The sequence below is a fragment of the Apteryx rowi genome, unplaced genomic scaffold (genome assembly GCF_003343035.1).
Source record: "Apteryx rowi isolate R43461 unplaced genomic scaffold, aptRow1 scaffold_587, whole genome shotgun sequence".
Classification (NCBI taxonomy): domain Eukaryota; kingdom Metazoa; phylum Chordata; class Aves; order Apterygiformes; family Apterygidae; genus Apteryx; species Apteryx rowi.
In genome coordinates this window covers 287,915-306,393 of record NW_020450857.1, presented here as the reverse complement: position 1 = coordinate 306,393, position 18,479 = coordinate 287,915, and the positions used below count along the sequence as shown (strand labels likewise).

The 18,479-nt window shown below is 43.1% G+C and overlaps 1 protein-coding gene across 2 annotated transcripts in view; it reads left to right on the top strand.

The window, feature by feature from the left end:
* FCHSD2 (FCH and double SH3 domains 2) overlaps nt 1-18,479 on the top strand; it is a 156,629-nt gene that overhangs the window by 134,753 nt on the left and 3,397 nt on the right. Inside the window, exons 12-19 of one of the 2 annotated variants that reach the window (XM_026082655.1) lie at nt 6,000-6,161; nt 11,269-11,403; nt 12,231-12,314; nt 12,446-12,623; nt 12,909-13,129; nt 14,567-14,696; nt 14,848-14,930; nt 16,982-17,076. In XM_026082655.1, coding sequence (XP_025938440.1) covers nt 6,000-6,161; nt 11,269-11,403; nt 12,231-12,314; nt 12,446-12,623; nt 12,909-13,129; nt 14,567-14,696; nt 14,848-14,930; nt 16,982-17,065 — 1,077 coding nt within the window. In that variant the 3' untranslated portion in view covers nt 17,066-17,076. Of the gene's footprint in view, nt 1-5,999; nt 6,162-11,268; nt 11,404-12,230; nt 12,315-12,445; nt 12,624-12,908; nt 13,130-14,566; nt 14,697-14,847; nt 14,931-16,981; nt 18,331-18,479 lie in introns of those variants that run through there. The other variant, XM_026082654.1, reaches the window with a different exon arrangement.

The following is an 18,479-nucleotide window of genomic DNA, read 5'->3' as shown; positions in this document are numbered from 1 at the left end:
GATGAAGGGGCAGGAAAAAACATGGAAACGTTTTAGAGCTAATGATGAAAGATGGTCCTAAAGATGCCTGGAAGAAATACTCAGCTGGAGGACTCTGCTTAGTATATGTTTTAGAGAGCCCTATGTACCGTAAAAGCTAAGGGTTGTATATGGAGACAGAGGGATAAGTCATTCTGAAAACACCCTGCAAATAATAATCGTCATAAATTTAAATTTTGCAGATACGAAGAGTAATTGCTGCAGGAATTATTTTTTGTAATATCTATCATATCTTTTTCGTAAAGGGATTGGGATTTAGTCTGGACTACAATATTAATGTTGCTGTTTTGTAGATTTTTCTTACTCTCTGTCTTTTTTTTAATAAAGTTCTTTCCACCTTCTTTTGGAAGGTGGCTTTCACTATAAATCCAGCCTAGTTTCTTAGACCTGTGGTTTGAATGCAGCGCTATTTCCGAAGAATCATTCCTCTTAGAAGGAACCTGGGGACGTCTCTAGTCCAACTTCTGCTCCAAACAGAGCTAACTTCAAAGTCTCTCCAAATCTTAGGGTGACTCTGAAACGTTTACGACGTTTTTCGGTATGTTCAAAACCAGCATTGATGCAGAGGAGTGCAGCAGCCAGAGAAATAGGTTAAAAAAGGTTTGCCTAGGCACATTTTATATACGCTTCATTTCCCACTCGCGGGATTTGGGTGAGCTCCGTTCGGTCCAGGTACTCGTAGCCTGGGAAAGACCTAAATCCTCCGCGACTCTGCTTGCGTCTGCTCGTGCATCTCCCCCTTTCCCACCAACATCTTTCCGTATTTAGGGATCTCTCCTGTTTTCATAATTGCAATCTTACGCTGGAGCTCGGGGAAGAAACAAGCCTGCTCGCCGGGCTGCAGCGACGCAGGTGGGCTCTTCTCAATTAATAACTTGGCCCTCGTTTTCTTCACCCTGGCGTGCGCGCTTGAGACGTGTTATCTCGGCCAGGCTTTCGTTTCCCGCTTGTCGCACCCTAACAGCCTCTTTTGATTTCACTCCGGGCATTCGGGAGGGAATAGTTAGCATATAAATTAAGCAACTCTGCTACTGCAATATCGGTAGAAACTCCCTGCCCATCCTCCTACTCAAAAAATGCTCCGTGTTTTCGTCTTACCTGGCTTTTAAATCTCTGGCGCAATGTGATCTTGATTTACCGTGTTGCAGGTTGGTGCTAGAAGGTAGAGATCCCGCTAACCTCCCTTTTCAAGGCTGAACGCCGGTTCGAGCCTCGAGATCCAAATCTGAAGTGCGCCGTGTTGGATGGGACAGATATTGTTTTTCATCGGGGTGTTTTTGGCATAGCTTTCCACCCCACACGTGTTTTATGGCAGCAAGGCAGCGAAAGCGTAGTTACGTGGATTATTTGCTCGTGCRTCCTTGCTTTAACATCGTTGGGCTGCAATTAAAACTGGTTTGCGGGGGGGGCGAGCRGGGGCTGGCGTTGGCTTTTGGCGTGTTTGCAGCATGCCAGTAGCTGCTTTTGTTGTGCTCAAGTCTCCTTCCACCTCTTGCTATGCAAATAACTGTTTTTCAGGGCTGCTGGCTGAGCTGAAAAAGAATTACGGTGGCCCCCAAATTGGGTAATATTGTTTCTTATTTAAAAGCGTGGCTTCATTTTTTGTGTGTGTGTGTGTATTTAAATCCTTTTTATTTAGGGAAAAAAACACTCTAAAATTTAAACAAAAGTGTTTCCGAAAGGGAAAAAATAGAAATAACATCTTTGCAGAATGCCGAGCCAAAACCTTTCTCGCAGTTGTTTTCTTCTTCGCCAAAACAGTTTGCCAAAGGAGACTCTCCCCCTCGCTCGTGATTTTGCGCTTGCCGCTAGAGAAACGCGGCGGAGGGAAGAGAACGGTTTGCCCGGAGCTGCCTGAGCCCTGCTTCATTCACCCGCTTCGTTCGTTCAGCTCGACGCGCTTCGTTCGTTCCTTAACCCCATCCGCTTTTAGGGGTGAATGTGTTCATAAGCGTCACCTGGTCTAAAATAAATCCRGYGACCGAACGGSARGCAGGCTGGGAGAGCGGGAGAAGGYGCTTTCCGATGGAAAAGCRCCGCTATAACTAGCGGGATTTTTTTAAATTCGGTGTTTACACGGTCACGTTACTCGATGGCCCTTATCCATAAATAAATGCGCTTGTCCGTTTTATTTAGAGTRTGTTCGAAAGCCGTCAGCCAGCTGGAGCTGCTTGTTTAAGAGCCTGCTTTAGCTCAACTTTGCTGGGCTTTTTCTCTTTTTTTTTGCTTCTTTTTCCCCCCGACACTTTTATAAATGACTTTGCAAGACTCGTGACTGAGGCMTTTGCGGGACGTAGACGAACGCTCGCTTTCTCGTGGGCCTTTTTGTGGCTCGAGACCGAAAAGCAGGTAGGCGATGCCTTCTCCGCTGGTTTTARTTTCCGTGAGCTCCAAAGCCGTTGTTGATCTTCAAGCTGCAGGTCTAAAGACTTTCCTTAATTAAGGCTGGAACAGTAAATAAATAAAACTATTCCTTCTCCCATGTAGAGCACCTATGGGCGTGTGATAAATAGATAACGCTGTTTTTGTTGTTGTTTTTTTTTTAACTTTGAGGTTTTTTTCCTTTCATCTCTATAACCTACCATCGGCTCAGGCAAAAGAACAGCCCAGAAAAAGGGCGAACCGCCCGGGATGCTGTTTGTAACCTTTTTTTTTTTTTTAAATAGGTAGGAAGGTGTTAACCCCGCTTTACCGGTATAATTATTTAAGTAAAAAAATACATATCTATGCTCATACGTAGTGCTATACCTCTTTCAAGTGCAGGCCTGACCTAATGCCGTAAGTACTTTTACAGTTTGCCTGCAATGGAATGAAACTCCAAACATTTGTGGTTTGGAGCAAACCGTTGTTGAACATTGAGAGCCCTGCGCGCAAACAGAGCGGGGTAACTCGACTGCGTTCGTTGGGTGCCTTGAATTCAAGCCTTGTCAAGGACCTCGCAGCGGCTCGTTTATTTTAGCTAACGAGTTTGTCCAAACAACGTGGTTTGCTGCGGCCCGGGAGCCAGTACGACCTGCAGATGTTTACAGCATGCCTAGACTAACGTTTATTGCTGGTGAGTGACTCAAGCTAATTGGGAATTGCATAACGAGGTGACGCGGCGAAGCAAACAGGCCGATCGCTCCTGCGCGGCTTTTGAGGGCGTAGGAAGACATCCTCCCGTTGCAACGTGACGCCGGGAGCGTACGCGCGCGTGGAGACAAGTCGACTCGGTAACGTGAGAAAAGGGCGAGCTTCTCATTTAACAAACCGCAGCAAACGGCACGCGTTAACCTGCGCTGGGGCCGTCGGTCTCAGTTTGAAGGACTGAGAAAAGGAGGATGCATCCAGTTAACCCGCCCGTCCCTCGCTACAGCAGCAAATCGACCCTGTAGGAATCACTTGCCTTTTTCTAGGTGGCTCTTCCATGACCGATGCCCAATCCGCGTCTTAGCGCCCAGCCGCCAAGGTGAGTTTGTGCGACGTTTCGGCTCGACACGATGCCCCGGTCTCGCAGAACTGACCACGCTGCAGCTTCATATCCGTGGGGAGTTGATATTGGAGATGGTCTACTGGCAAACCGGAGCATCCAGAAGAAAAAGCAGTGCAAGTGCCGCACAATCAGTGCTCGTCCCCGTCGGTGCCTTAGAGCCCCCCTCCTCCTCCCCCTGCTCTCAGAGCAGGTGTGGTTAGAAAGTGGTTTCGTTTCAAAGCTTGACTAGCGGCTAACAGGAAAGAGGCGCGTTGGAGACGTCGGCATCCCCAGGTCGAGCTTTCTCGGTGCAACCGCTTTGTGCTGAAGTTTTTGCTTTAAAAGCGCGTCCTTCGTTTAAGCTTGATTCGGGGAGAAATCCGCTTCTCAGTTTGCTATGAGTGCTCCTACAACTTATCCATATAAAAAGTGATTAAAAAAAAAAATATATATATATTATTGCTTCTTTGTACTCAAGGCTTTAAATTATACGAACTGCAACGTAAGTAGTGGCAAAGCAGGAAAAAAAAACCCAACCCTGCATGACCGGCGCTGCCTTTCTAAGAACATCAGAGGGGGAAAAATGCTTATTCCGTTCACCGGCAAAACCCCAAAGCTATAAATCTGTCCAGGATTTTTGCTTTGGGACTTTCTCGTCCCAAAGGGTTTTGTCATGTTGCTTTTGTAACTATTTACAAAGTTCAGGTTGGAGCTGGGGCCGCGCTAACTTTAAAGGGTTGCTGAAGCTGCCTGACGCTGTTATGAAGTGGAAAGAACCTGACCGTCAAATGTAGACGCTGAGACGCGGATCGATCTTTGGACTTTTAGCCTGTCTTTTTAAATCAATATTCTCTGAATCTTGTGGCACGCGTTAATATATTTTACGTTATTTTCTCATTTTCTTGGGCGTTCAAACGACTTTTACAGTACGTGTTAATCGTTCRCCTGATGACAGCTTGAATGGAGACGTGGGAACTTCTGGCCAAGCGGCTTTGGCTTTTCTCGTGGGAAATATTTCGCAAACTCCTCCTGTCCTTCGGTCTCCAATAGCTGACTACGCGTGACAGCGTGTGCCCGCGGCCGTGCCCACGTGAAGATTTATCTCACGTAATAAATTCTCGTCTTCAGGAGTTTATCTGCCTTTCAGAAATCACGTTTGTTCTAAACAAAAGTGAAAATAATCCCTCTCAAAAGTAGCTTCATTTTTTTGAAACAGGTTTAAAGTCGCCCTTACCATTACTTTTACAGCGAAACTGTACCTGTGCTTAGGTATTCAGCTGGATGAAACTTGCAGCTACAGTTTTGCATGTGTTTTCTGACTTACCTTCTTAATATAAAAATAATAATAATAAAGTGCAAAGTCATATTAAAAAAACCCAAAAAATACCGATATCATTTAAGCTTAACCYGAAATTCTTTATGTAGTAGGGATATTCTTAAGTGTAAAGGGTATTGAAATCTATGTAGGACTGATCAGCAGTTTAATTCACTGCAAATATAATCCTATATAATCTACAGCGCTTCAACCACTACAGAAGAAATAATTCCTTCTCGTTTTTGCTCCGGCCCATCTTTTTTTTCTTTTTGCTGAACCGTGTTCTCACTCGATTTCCCAGCGCTGCCGGTAACTTAATGATGATGGTGCTAGAGCGGCCGCAAGCAAACTTGGCTTTATTCGCAGGGTTGCCGCCCGCTTCCCGACGCGCTTTTTTGGAAGGTTTGCCCCATTCCTCTGGGCCGCCGTTCCCGTCGCTTCCGTTTAGGTTGTTTGAGAGTTTGGGTCAGGATAGCTCCGTACCGGGAAGCCGTTTAAAGCCTCGGCTCTGCCGGCAAGAAGGCACGTCGGGATGCTGCAGGGACCGCRGCTGTCCAAAAACTTGAATTTTCATTCTGCTTGAAAGACAACATTGGGGGTATGCTTGAGCGGTGATCTTTAATTTGGGAAATAGCAAAATGTGCCGTCTCCGTAACACGTAAGCGTCCTGTCATCTCTGGCAACCGCTGCTGGAAAATAACCTYGTTTACGCGGCTGGTGGGGTTGCGTGCGCGCGGGACGCGTGTGTCCCGTCAGGTTTTGTGTAGCTGGGTATCGCGTGTGCAGGTCCATCGCTAGCCCAAATTGCTTCCAGGCACTGCAGGAGTCGCCCTGATTTAAGAGAYGTTGTGAAACCCTGGCTTTTGGTTTTTTACGCTTTAGAAATAATCTAAACKAACTGTCCGGTATAACGTATAAATAGAAAGTTAGCATAAATAGATGTTATTTTGCAAATGCCAGTGGAATTGGATACGCTCTTAGTTTTGCATCGCTGTAAAGCCATTCCCTGCCTCTCGGTTCACGCTGCCTTTCTGCAGGCCAGGAGACGAAGAACCGGCCTTGCTTCCATGCGGAGCAGCTATCTGAGCCCCCTGGCTAATTCACGGATCAGGAAAAAAAACGCGTTTCAATCGTGGCGGGGGGTGAAATGCAGTCTGGGAACGAATTCTGATGTTTACGTGTTTATCTCCTCAGATAATCAAGCTGAAAGCAGAAGCGCGGCTCGATCTGCTGAAGCAGATTGGCGTGTCCGTGGATACGTGGCTAAAAAGTGCCATGAACCAAGTGATGGAAGAACTGGAGAACGAACGCTGGGCCAGCCTTCCCTCGGTGACCAACAACGGCTCTTCGCACTTGGTACCGTTTCCAAACCGCTCTCTGCTTCCCCRTGACCCTTCTCGAGCAGCGACTCATATAGACACCTCTAAATATTGAACAGAAAACAAAACTGGTAACAGGTCGTTGTTTGTTAGCTAGCTGAGAAAAGCTTCTCGTAGCTGAACTTAGCATCCAGCGCAGAAGGAAGAGCGTAGCGGYGCTATTTAATGCAAGAAGCTGATAAATAGCATTTCTGGGTGCTGTTTGCTTTAGATTCGTTTTGTGACATTGGATAAGTGCCGTAAGGTTTATTTTGCCATCTCCCGAAAAGAAAAACGCGTATTTCTTTGAAGAGTCATTAATAGTTTACCATGTTAACTGGAATATTTGGATGAAAAGCAAGGTTTTTTTTTCCAAACACCTAGAAAAATGTAGACTCTACATCGTTTTTTCAAGAGTAGTTTATGTATTTCAGAAGCAGATTGCAGTGAAACTCGACAGGAAGACTAAGCCTGTTTTTCAGATTGATTTGGACACTTAAGTTGAAAWTTTGTTTCATTAAAGATCAGTGAAAGGCTTCCGAAAACAGGCTCTCCACCTCCGTGGCTGGTGTCAGATGTGACCCTCCAAAAAATTTGTCTTAGTTTGACRTCACCACTATTCACCTGCAAGCTACTGCCCCGTTATACGAGGTGCAGGGGATATTTGAGTGCACCCAGTCTTCTTCCTATACGAATARCTAGTTTCACTTAAAACTCTGCTAAATTTAACTGAAACCCAACTCAGATCCATATAAAATTGCTAAAGGCTTTTATGCTCGGTTGCACGTGCAACTAATCGTATTTGTAACGTGTAGAGCTGATTTRCAAAACAGGCCAGAGACATCTCCCATAGCTAGAGTAGCTCTGAGTTTGTTCTCCCGTAGCTTTGAGTTCATTCTCGGAAATATTTAGCTTTGAAGAAAGCACATTTTTCTGTGACTCATGAAGGGATTAAAAAAAAAACTGCTCCCCCCCCCCAACTCCAGAAGAATGAGCCTTTCAAAATCAACACGAACAGTTGAATCAAACAGCTGCCCGAACCAAGAAATCCTATTCAAAAAAACAGGAAGCACTAAAAAAGCTGCTTTTTTTGTTTTGTTTTTTTCCCTACATGGTGTGCAACGCTGAGCTGTCACCTTTGGCAGTAAAACGAACCGAGCTGTTGCTCTTCGCTRGTAACCAACAAAAATAAAATTCCTAAAAGCTTAGTCAGCTTGCCTCAAACAAATTTCAGATTTTGCGTGTGTGTTTGGCACGTGGCAGAATACTTAACCAAGTTCAGAGGCTTTTGTGAAGCCTCCGTTTGTGTGGGGATGCTTTCCTTGCCGTTGTCTTCATACCCTGCGAAAATCGTTTAATTGACGCTTTGTTTTAGTGTTTTTGACAAACGCTTCTGAGTCAGGAGTAAATCTTATGTGTAACAAAACTTCCAGGGGATCGGGAGCGGGGTTTCTCACTGCGTTGCAAATSCTTTGAGAAAGTCTTTTTTTTCAGCCGACCATCTAGAAGAAACAAAAAGTCCATTTCAGCAAGTATGCAGCGTTTACACCCCCCAAAATCCTGCTCATTCTCATGTGTTTTCATGTTTTCTTATTTCTTTACTGTTTTCCCAGCAATGGGTAAGTGTTTTGCTGGCAAACCCTTGCAGGGAAAGTCTGCTTTGAACRGACAGATTTTTTCCATCTATGTCAGCTTAACTTTGCCTCAAAAAAGTAAGCGAGCCCTGAATGGAGACTCAACAAACGCTTCCTGAAACCCCTCTTTGCTTTCTTCTGGTCAGGATGTTAGGATGTTTCTTCTAGGATGTTAGACCCAGAGCTCAAACGTATCGACGGCGATTTATAATAAAGGTCGTTGTAATCGCTGCTCTTTGTAGTCTGTCTCTGGAGGCTTTCTTCCCGTGCTTAATAGTATAATTAGAGATTAAAGTTGCAGTAGGCAGATCGTACTTCCCCAAGCCCCGAGGAATTCTTGTGCTCAGGTTCATTTTAGATCCTTTCTAGCCAGGAGAGATGAGGATATGCTCCGTAGCTGTGCTTAAATGTGTTTTTTCCCCCCTTTCTCCTTCTCCTGCTCCATCTCCCTCAGCTTCCTGTTGGGTTCTGCCCAAAGCCTTCTCCTCTGTCCCGCCAGACATGCCAACGCTTGGCCCTGAAGCCAAACCCRCTGCTCGTCCCTGGCAAGCTGGCGGATGCTGCAGCGCGGGAGGTTAAAACCTGATCCGTATTTTCCCCCTTTTACACTCGTATACATTCCTGTATGAATAAAAACGATGCTGTTGACCTTGGCAGGCCGCACGAGGCCGGCCCGTACGCGGAATTTGCAGAACTGCTGCAAAAATTACTCTGCTGGCAATTACTGAAAGAATTACTGCAGCGTATAACAAGCTGCGCTTTCACTTCGCCCCCGAAGAGCAGGTCGTGTTTAGCATCCAAAACTCGTCCGTCTGCCTTTGCCACGTCGTGCATAGCTTCGCTCCGAGCGTCGGTATTTGTCGTGACGTAACTTGTGGGGCAAAACTTGCGATATCTTTTCCATTAATGGGCTATAAATAAGAGAACGGCCCAGATGGCTTGCTATCCCTGTCTTTATTTGACCTGCTACAATAATGCAACGGGCCGAAGGAATCGGTATCCCACCACGTACCCGGTTGGCCGGCTTTCTGATATAACGCTGAAACGCATAGCCTTGGGAGGGAATACTATTTGGGTTTTTTTTTCCACTCTAGATGCCAAGAGAAGTTAAACTTTTCTTTTGAATTTATGCAGTGCTACTGTTATATATTAACATAATTGGGAAACCCTCGTGTTGCCTGGAGGACAGCAGATATATTGCAGCTATGACGTGATTTCTTCAAAAGGAAGGAGAGAATATTGCCTTTATGGGGGTTATGTTTTGTATTAACTGTGACTTTACGTGGTGCAGTTATAAGTAACGTTAGCGCAGTGTGAGCGTGGCCCTTGCAAAGTTATAAATACAGTTTGCGGTTGGTACGTTTACCGTGAACGTGCAACTGGATGCTTTGAATTGCGAAAGGATATAGTTTCTTAGCGCTATTAGGTTACTGGTTCATATTCAAGCCTGCCCGGCATCCGATAGCAGCGACCCGTGTGCAACAAATCGTGGTTTCGGACCCTGCGTATGCGGATCCTCTTGGTGCTTCAATAGATCCTTTTGCCATGAATTGCCGTGAAGTTTTAACCTTTTTTTTAGCTCCTACAAGCTGTACGCCCAAATCAGAGTCGAGGCGGTTTAATACAGATGTGTTTTCCCTCGTCAATAGGGTCTCGGCATCTTCTGAGAAGGGATGAGCAAAGGGCTTCTGGGCAGCGATGCTGGTTTTGGTATCGAATCGCTCTTGTGCAGCCTAGGCAAGATAAACGAGAGCCATCTTGTCGCTTTTAAACCTGCGTTTATTCTTCCGTTGGTTCTCTTTTTTTGTGCCTTTGATATAATTGCGGCCCGTGTCCTTATCCTTTGCTTAGGCTGCCTTTCGGCCCCGGACCGGGTCTAGAAAGAAGAGCTTTACGAAGCAAGCTGCGACGGTTTCTCTGTCATTAACGCTGTTTTCCCTCTCCGTGTGGGCCGACTTTGCAAATGACTCTATTGAAAGACTTTTCTGAGCAGCCCACACACTGAAAATTAAAATGTATTTTTCCTCCTCATGTTAGAAAACCAGGACCAGATGTTTTGCGAACAAGTATTTCTAGACATGATACATTAATTTCCATGAGGTTTTCGTACGGCTGTCAGCTGAACGTTCGGCTTTRGCTCCGGGGAAGTAGACCATGCATAGCGAAGACCAGTGAGAAACTGGGGGGAAAAAACCCTCAAATTTGCCTTAATTTACAGTTAGTCTTTAATATATCAAAGCTAGGTAGGATAGCAATTTTTTTTGTTACAACATCCATGTACACTAAAGCAGAAATGGATGTAAACCCTACTTGAATGAAAATGAGTGGGAGAAATTCATATGAATTACAAAGACATATTATAAGATTACTACATAAAAATGAATTGATACCGGAAAATCATTACGCTTTGGGCTGTTCTACCCCGGGTAGAGAAGAGCAAAGTTGTTTCAGAGTTGAGGTATGGAGGTAGCTGGTTTGGGAAGCCGGCACRGTGTCTCTCTGGTCTCAGCCTAACTTCTTCTCGATTTGTCAGCCGTGCAGTTTTCGTGGAGGCTACAAAATTCACTCACAAATTAAAATGAAGAAATAACGGGAAGAGGGCAAATGGATGACAGTGTTGCCTTTGATTCGAAGGACTTGCCTAGTTTCATGTGAGATAAAATGTTTATTCAAAATTTAAGCCAGGCACAGGGCCAAAGTGCAGCACACGTCAGTGTTGCCCGAACTGCATTTATAGAAACTTGCATTTTTCCGGCAGATTGACTTCAGCTTTTGTTTAGACTTTTATAGCTAGTTTTTAATCATAATTCTTTCCCTAAAGAATTTTTTTTATAAACTGCAGCAAATCTATTGTGCGAAGCACACCAGATGGAAGCTGATTTTCTTTTTTTCCCCCACGTATTTCACTGCAGCTTCATTTTATAACTTGTGGTCATAGGTGCCTCAGTCTTTTAATTGCATAAATCCTCAGTAAGCAGCTCTTTTTTCTTTTTTCCCATCAAACTATATGCTGTTGCTCTTAAATGACATCTTCAAAGTATATTAGCCACTGATTAAGGTGTTGTGTTAAAAATATATAGTCATCCAACAACTGAGCTGTAGCTTCCAATAGTTTTTTTTTACAATGATGTATTTAAAATACAGATGCCTATTCTTGAATCAAGAAATACAGTTGAATTAAGACATAAATTGATTACAGCTCTGATTCTTTTCCTTCCACGTGTTTGCTTTGTTTGTCCGCTTTTCTGATGTTACTTGGGAATCGTATGGTGAATGTTATTTAGTGAGGGTTTCCCTCTTTAATTTTTTTTAAGGAAAAAACTTGCACTGTATTTTTGTTCAGTTACTGATATTTCAATAATCGTAAATAGTAAAAACTGCTGAAGAACATTGGTCAATTCATTATTGTCTATTGTTCTCTCTTCACCGATTTTTACTTTATAATATGACAAATTTAATTTGTTTTAATAGATTAACGCCGATGCAGAAAAAGAAGAAGGTGAAGAGTTTGAAGACAGCATGGATGTCTTTGATGACAGTAGTTCTAGTCCTTCTGGTACTCTAAGAAATTATCCTCTGACCTGCAAAGTTGTTTATTCATATAAGGTTTGTGTTTTTTTCAAAATTTGTGTCCCATTATAAGAGGAATTTTGCAACAAACAAATAATAGATGTAACTATGCCCATGGAATTTTGTCCGAGTTAGGACTTTAACGTCTGGCTCAATAGTTGTGCAAATTAAATGCATCTAGCATCTAGTTGTGAAAAAAACGGCAAAAGCGTATAATTCTTGAAGCTGTGAAACACATTTAAACCACAGTTCAGCAAAGTGCTGAAGTCCCTGCCTGACCCGAAGCGTGCAGAGATGGCCCTGCCTGACTTCAAGGAGACCAGTTGCGTGGCTGCCGTTAGGAGATGCTTTGATTTTTGTCGCTGCGTCAAGGTGTCCGCGTTAGAAATGCTCTATCAGCGGTAGGCAGGCTCGTAGGCAGCGCGACAAAGCTGCTCGTTGTGCCGTTATAGCGAAACCACCGTTCACGAGTTCAAGCTTTGCTGGCGAACTGCGTTCACGCTCTTTACATTTGCTAGCACCGTTAGGTCAGTAAATCACACCGCTTCAGTAGCCAAAGCCGGTCACAGATACGGTCTGAGAGTATGGAGTAATTGGGGTTGCAAAAGTAAATAGGCTTTGACACGCTGGTTGGTATTCAGGGTGCTTCCTTCCATCCTCTTGACTGGAAAAGACCTTTTGAGTATCAGCCGTTGTACAGAAGAACCTTTATTAGTAAGTTTTGAAGTATACTGCGTCAGAAATTTTCAGGGTTTTAACATCATCAGTTTTAACGAATGTCAGGGTGACAATGTTCCTTATGCTGTCTGTCCCCTCCACCTAAAAGCGCTTCTCTTTCGTGATCTTCCTCTTACGTGCTCTAGGCTTCTCAGCCAGATGAACTGACCATAGAGGAACACGAGGTATTGGAGGTGATTGAAGATGGAGATATGGAAGACTGGGTAAAGGTATCGTTTTCTGAACTCCGTTTCTTTTCACCATTACATTTTGAAACAGAACTTGGGTGAGGAAAAAGTATTTGGCTTGTTCTAATAGAAGTACGCAAAAGCGGAGTGCCTTTTATGTCTTTTATTTACAGGCTCGGAATAAGGCAGGTCAAGTGGGTTATGTTCCCGAGAAGTATCTGCAGTTCCCAACCTCCAGCAGTCTGCTGAGTATGCTGCAGTCCCTCGCGGCGCTGGACAGTCGGTCACACACCTCAAATAATTCAACGGAGGCTGACCTAGTCTCAGGCAACCTAAACGGAGACTCCAGTGGTAAATACCGTTAAATAGGCTATTAAGTTTGGTCGTGAAAGAGCTCTGTAGATCGAGTTTGAAGGTTGCGCCTGAGAATTTCTCGTGTTCGGCATGTGTCTGAGTGCAACTCTTCTCATTAATCTTCTGTCTCATATCAAGAATCTGTGTAATTTACCTGAATATCTCATGGAATTGAGATTAATATTAAAATAAAGGAAAACTAAATAATTTGAGTGAGCAATACTTAATTTCTTTTTCCTAAACTCATGCCAGTTATGCTTTTTTCTTTCTCCCTTTCTTCAGTCTGTTTTGTAAAAGCACTTTATGATTATGAGGGCCAGACAGCTGATGAGCTGTCCTTCCCCGAAGGAGCAATCATCCGCATCTTGAACAAGGAGAATCAAGATGATGATGGCTTTTGGGAAGGGGAATTCAATGGACGTGTTGGGGTGTTCCCATCTGTATTAGTTGAAGAACTTACAGCCTCCGAAAATGGAGAGACTCAGTGGATTGGAGATATTCAGGTATGTGAAAAGTTAAAGTGCATGTTTGCATGTCTGGTACCGGTTTGTTGGAACGTTTTCCTGTAAGAAACCTAATTTCTGCAGGCTAACCCTTTTCACTCAGTGATGAGCTTTGACAAACTCCAGCCTTTTCTTTGGCTATTAGTGTAGTAGATATTATGAAAAGGTGATGTTAGATAACAAGGAAATTGGGAGATTTTGCAAGGCTGCAAAGATCTGCCTCTTCTTTGGCAAAAAAAAAAAATCAGAACGGGTTTAAGAAGGAAAATTGTGAATGCTTACCTTTTAGTTTCTTACCCAGCCTCATAATTATCCAGTGATATATTTTGGCAAATGTAACAGATCTGTGAATAGAAGAAAGTGGTCGGGCAGAAAGGAAATGAACCAGAGGAGAAAATTCACAATCTAATTCCTATAATTAATTTGTGGCATATAGTGAGAGATCAAACAGAACGTGGCAAAAAGAGAATTATAGGCTCTTTTAATCCTAATTTAATATTTTCATACTTAAATCTGTTCTATATCTTCCCAATTTTTGAAGGGCAGAATATTGTAGGATATTCCATTACAATAACTCATTTTGTTGCAACGTCCTCATTTTGGTACAGTTTTGTAAACCTTATATCACAATAGAAAATTGGACATATTTTCATCTGTAACTGTGGTGCTAGCCACTGGAGTTCCATGTTTCCTCCATGTTTCCTCCAAAGTAATTTCTACGGTATTTTTATTCTTCCGTTTGAGAAGACGACCATGAAAACTGAGAAGTGTCTTCAGCTACGTTCCTGGATGTGCAGTTGCTCTGCTCTGATTGAGGCATGCAATAGCTTTGCAGACCTGGATGCAAAAACGCCAAAGCGCAGCCTATTTTAAGACCAGTAGGAACGTCTTAGGCTTGTCAAAGCTAACTGACRGGGTTTTCGTGATGCTTTCTTGACAAACTACACGGCGTGCCTTCTGTGCCGTGCCATATTAATGCTAATTTTGTTTCATATTGGTGCCATGGCAGAATTAGGGGTACATACATGAGTATCATTACTCCTTTATATTTCTCTTAGCATTTAAATGCCATATATGTAATTCAGTTGTGATAAAACTCACGGGCTGAACATTTTTGGTGCGACTGTGTGTGGAGAGGCATGCTTGGCCAAATGACTGGTTTTGGATAACCTGCAAAAAGTCTGTCTAAATTATATCTGGGAAAGGATGAAAATTTTGCTCAGCGGCAACCTATGATTTAAAAAACACTATCACCGTTGGATATCTTGCCTTTCTCTCTCAAACGTACCTGACAGCAATTTTATTTGACAGATAGTTTTTCACTAGAGGAAAGCTGCTAGCATAGAAATGTGCCGGATAACTTATTTCATCTGGGCGTAGTCCTAAAAATTGTTGAGGAGTACAGCTTTCTGCAGCCTCTCCCTCTTTTTCACGCAGGTATCCCCAACTCCAAAGCCCAATAACGCCCTGCCGCCGTTGCCGCTGTATGACCAGCCGCCCGCCAGTCCATTCCATAGTCCTGATAAAAGAGGTTCCCAGTACTTCCCCAGATCGCCATCAACTAACGGTAAGAAAATTTGTGATAATAAACATTTCGGCCAAATGTTTCATTTAGAATTGTCACKTTTCAGAAGGAAAAAAAAAAGCTTTCTTTGCAATATAAAGCCAACTCGGCAATACCAAATGGCCCGTTTATGGTGGGTTGCTTAATCTTTCAGAAAACAGCTTCAGTTCGGAGTCCCCTGGATTCTCGCAGCCGCCACGACTTCCTCCTGAAACTTCTTACGGCAAACTGCGACCTGTAAGTTTGAGATACTGCTGAGTTTACAGATTCTGCAATGTTATCACGCCAGGTCGTATCACCGGTGCAGGTAAATCCGGATAGGTAGGCTGAAAGCGGTGGATTTCTGCTGATACAGCACCTGATAATTTGGCTCTCTGTGTTCTGCAAATCCAATTGCTAAGTATAAAAACACAGTATCTCAGAAGAATAGCTCCAGGAAAGATGCGTTCGCTCCTYGTTGGTTGTACCGTAGATGTGTCAAAAAGCATGAGAGCTGTATGAGATAAGTAAACACTGGAACAAAACAAACCTGCCCTTGTTTAAACAGTAAGTCACTGTGTTTAAAGAAGACCTTGAGTCTCCTCTGTCACCTGTCTTTTTATCTAACCCGCCTGTCTTTATCTACCTTTATAACTTTAATAGCTGCGTGTCTCTGTGTGAGGCACATGAATCATGAAATCTAACCCGGGAGGAAATTTTTACAACTCTAATGATGGTAAAAAAGATTTCAGTTGCTAATCTTGCATTGCTTTTTTCAAGCTTTGGGAGATTGTTTCTGTTCTTGTATACATGTAATACCCCCTAAATAGAACTAAAAAAGAGGCGGTAAATAAATGCTAGAACAGTTTGATCACATCATTTGTGCAGTTACTTTTTCYCCAGAGATTGTGTTTTAGCCGCACGGTGTGTTGGCGGACAATTCTGCTTGCCAGCAGTTTGACATACGGTGGGATCCTTGGGACTCTGTTGCATTTAGGGCTAAGTTTGTTTTAAAATCCCTTGATATGAGTGCTTCAGATTAAAATCTCTCAGGGATGAGACCCTTTGTTTTGTGGTGTCTTTGCTGCCTAAAAAGAGATATTTTGCCCCCCCCCAAAAAAAAAGGAAAGAAAAAATTTGATTAATTAGAACTTTCCAAATCCATCTGCCCTGATTCATTTTAAAATGAAGTTCTGGGGATTTCAAAGTCCTAAATCAAATCAGGCTAAGATTTAACAGCTGTATTTTCCTAGCATTCTCAATGAATAATAAAGTTGCAGAACAAGTGGATTTAGCGTTTCCTTTCTTAACCATGTAGCACGTGTATTGACGGTTGTCCGACTAAACTTCAAACCAGGATTTTGTGTTTCTGCACCTGAATCCCTCTTGTTCACACCAGCAGAGCCCAYGGGTTTCACCGCTGTCACCTGCTAAGGCCGAATATTGCAGCAGTCAGTGAGTTGACCTTATTCATGGAAATATGCAAGGCAGAGATAGTGCCGCGTCGTTAAGTGCTGAAGTATTGATCAGAGAAGTTGCACATTAACTCATTCCTGGTTTAAAAATAGCGTGAAGTTTGCTGTGATATTGCTGGAACACAGCTGGAAGCTCCGGTTCTGGCTGGGGTTGCGCAGCTATTTCGTACTCTGCAGGTGACGTTTTCTCAGAGCGAGTCGCTGTGGTGTCTTCGGAAAACATCATAAAAATTCTGCGTGAAATGCTGTTAAAGCTTAATGCAATGCTCTAGCAGGAGCAATAATAGCTTTATTGATGTGTCCGGGTAGGAAAATAGCATCAGATTTCAGATGTATGTCACTGAGGTCAGCGACTGATTAAATGAGTAAGCTGCTTATATGCAGCAAGGCGTTTCTTCGTGCAGATTCCCATCCACACGAGCTCCAGGCGAGGGTGTCATCAGCTTCCAGCACTTGATGTAGAGTCCAAAGTTCCTTCTCGGTTTATCTACCAGATTTTTCAATGATACAGGCAGAATAAATAGCTTATTTTCCTCAATACATTTGCATTCTCATGACTGCTAGTCATCCTGGAGAAAAATAACCTAAAAGTGATGACAGTTAATTTTTTATCATGAAGAGCATTGATGGCTTAATTGTATTCCTTGCCTAATGTAGGAGATAACTTGGACCAGAGTTCAGCTGGTTACTCACTATAGTTTCGTTAATCATAATATAATATCGGCGTGTTTGCAGCATCTCGGCGTGTACGCCCAAAGTCTCAGCTTTAGTCTATTCACGTTTTGAAATTTTGACACTTTTCTGATCGTTCCATGCCGGTTCTGGCTGTTTCAGGTGCGAGCAGCTCCGCCGCCCCCAACGCAGCACCATCGCCGGACAACGGAGAAGATAGAGGACGTGGAAATTACTCTGGTGTAACGATCGGACTAGTTAAGTAGTAGTGCTACAATCAAGCCCAAACGCGGTGTTTGGTCGCTCTCGTTTTTAGGCACCTTTGCATGATGAAGACTTTTACTAGAGCAAGAGATAGGGAGGATTTTATGTGACAGTGACACGGTGGACTCCTTCCCACAGTCATGAATATTTTGTGCCTTTTTTTGTTTTGATTTGTATATATCATTCTTCCTCTCTTAGCACAAACCAAGATGGGCCAAACAGCGAGCAGAGGATCGCCTTGGAGCAGGTTTCTCTCTTGGCTGAAGACGGTCAATTTTTATATGGAGGCTTAGGAAAGAGCCTCATTCATGCAACTTTAGTCATAGCATACTTATATCACGTGCATTAGTACAGTATATTACTGTTGCCATAGGAATGTGTTAAAGATTGTCGATTCTTCAAGTAGCATTACTTGTCTGATTAGGTATTAATCAGATCTTACGGAATGAAAAAGGGAACTGAAAACTGAGTATAAGGAGAGGCTGGCTCCTCTTTCATCCCCTTGAAGACGGAAGTAAACGGAAAATAACCTTATAAGGAAAAGCGATGCAGATCATATGGCGTTAATTACATTAATGCACACCTCTTCGATAATTAACAGTTAAACAGAACTAAATGTTCTTTGTATTAATATTTATGCAGTACATTTAGTAATAGAGTATCTAATATGGAGGTGCTGAATTAGTAGCAACATCTTGTTCCATAGCATAAACCAACTGGTAGAAAAGTAAGTGAGATTTTGTCTAGATCTGGAAATTGAGCTTCATTTTTTTTTTTTTCTTCTTAGCAGATTTTGGCTTTTTTATTTTTATTTTTATTTTTATTTTTTAATACTTGGGTCACTCTTATCCCAGTTATTGCCGTGTGCTTTATTATCCAACATTAACAGCATATATCTGTCATCAGAACATCCGGCTAGAGTTCGCAGTTACATTTAGAACATTTACATGCAGTATATAGTTTTTGCATTGGATGGTCCTGTAGCATTTTCCCGTGCAAAGCCCATTAACTAGCCAAATCCAGAGAACCAAGAAAATCTCTGGTTTATTCCAAGCCTTCGGACCACCTTTGTGGCCAAGAGGACCGTAACAGACTACGCTCTCAAATTACTCTTGGGCGAGAAATAGRGAGTAAAAGAATTTCAAAGCTAATTTTCAATCCGAGATCTCTGAAAAGGAAGCTGCTTTTTTTTTGTTCATTTAAAAGGAAAGAGAAGAGGCTGTTCTGAGTTGCGACATGAAGAAAAATGGTCGGAGGAGAGGGGGAGAGCGACAACAGATTTTTCTTTATATCCGATCCCTAAATTACAGAATCACAGAATCACAGAATCRCTGAGGTTGGAAGGGACCTCTGGAGATCATCTAGTCCAACCCCCCTGCTCAAGCAGGGTCACCTA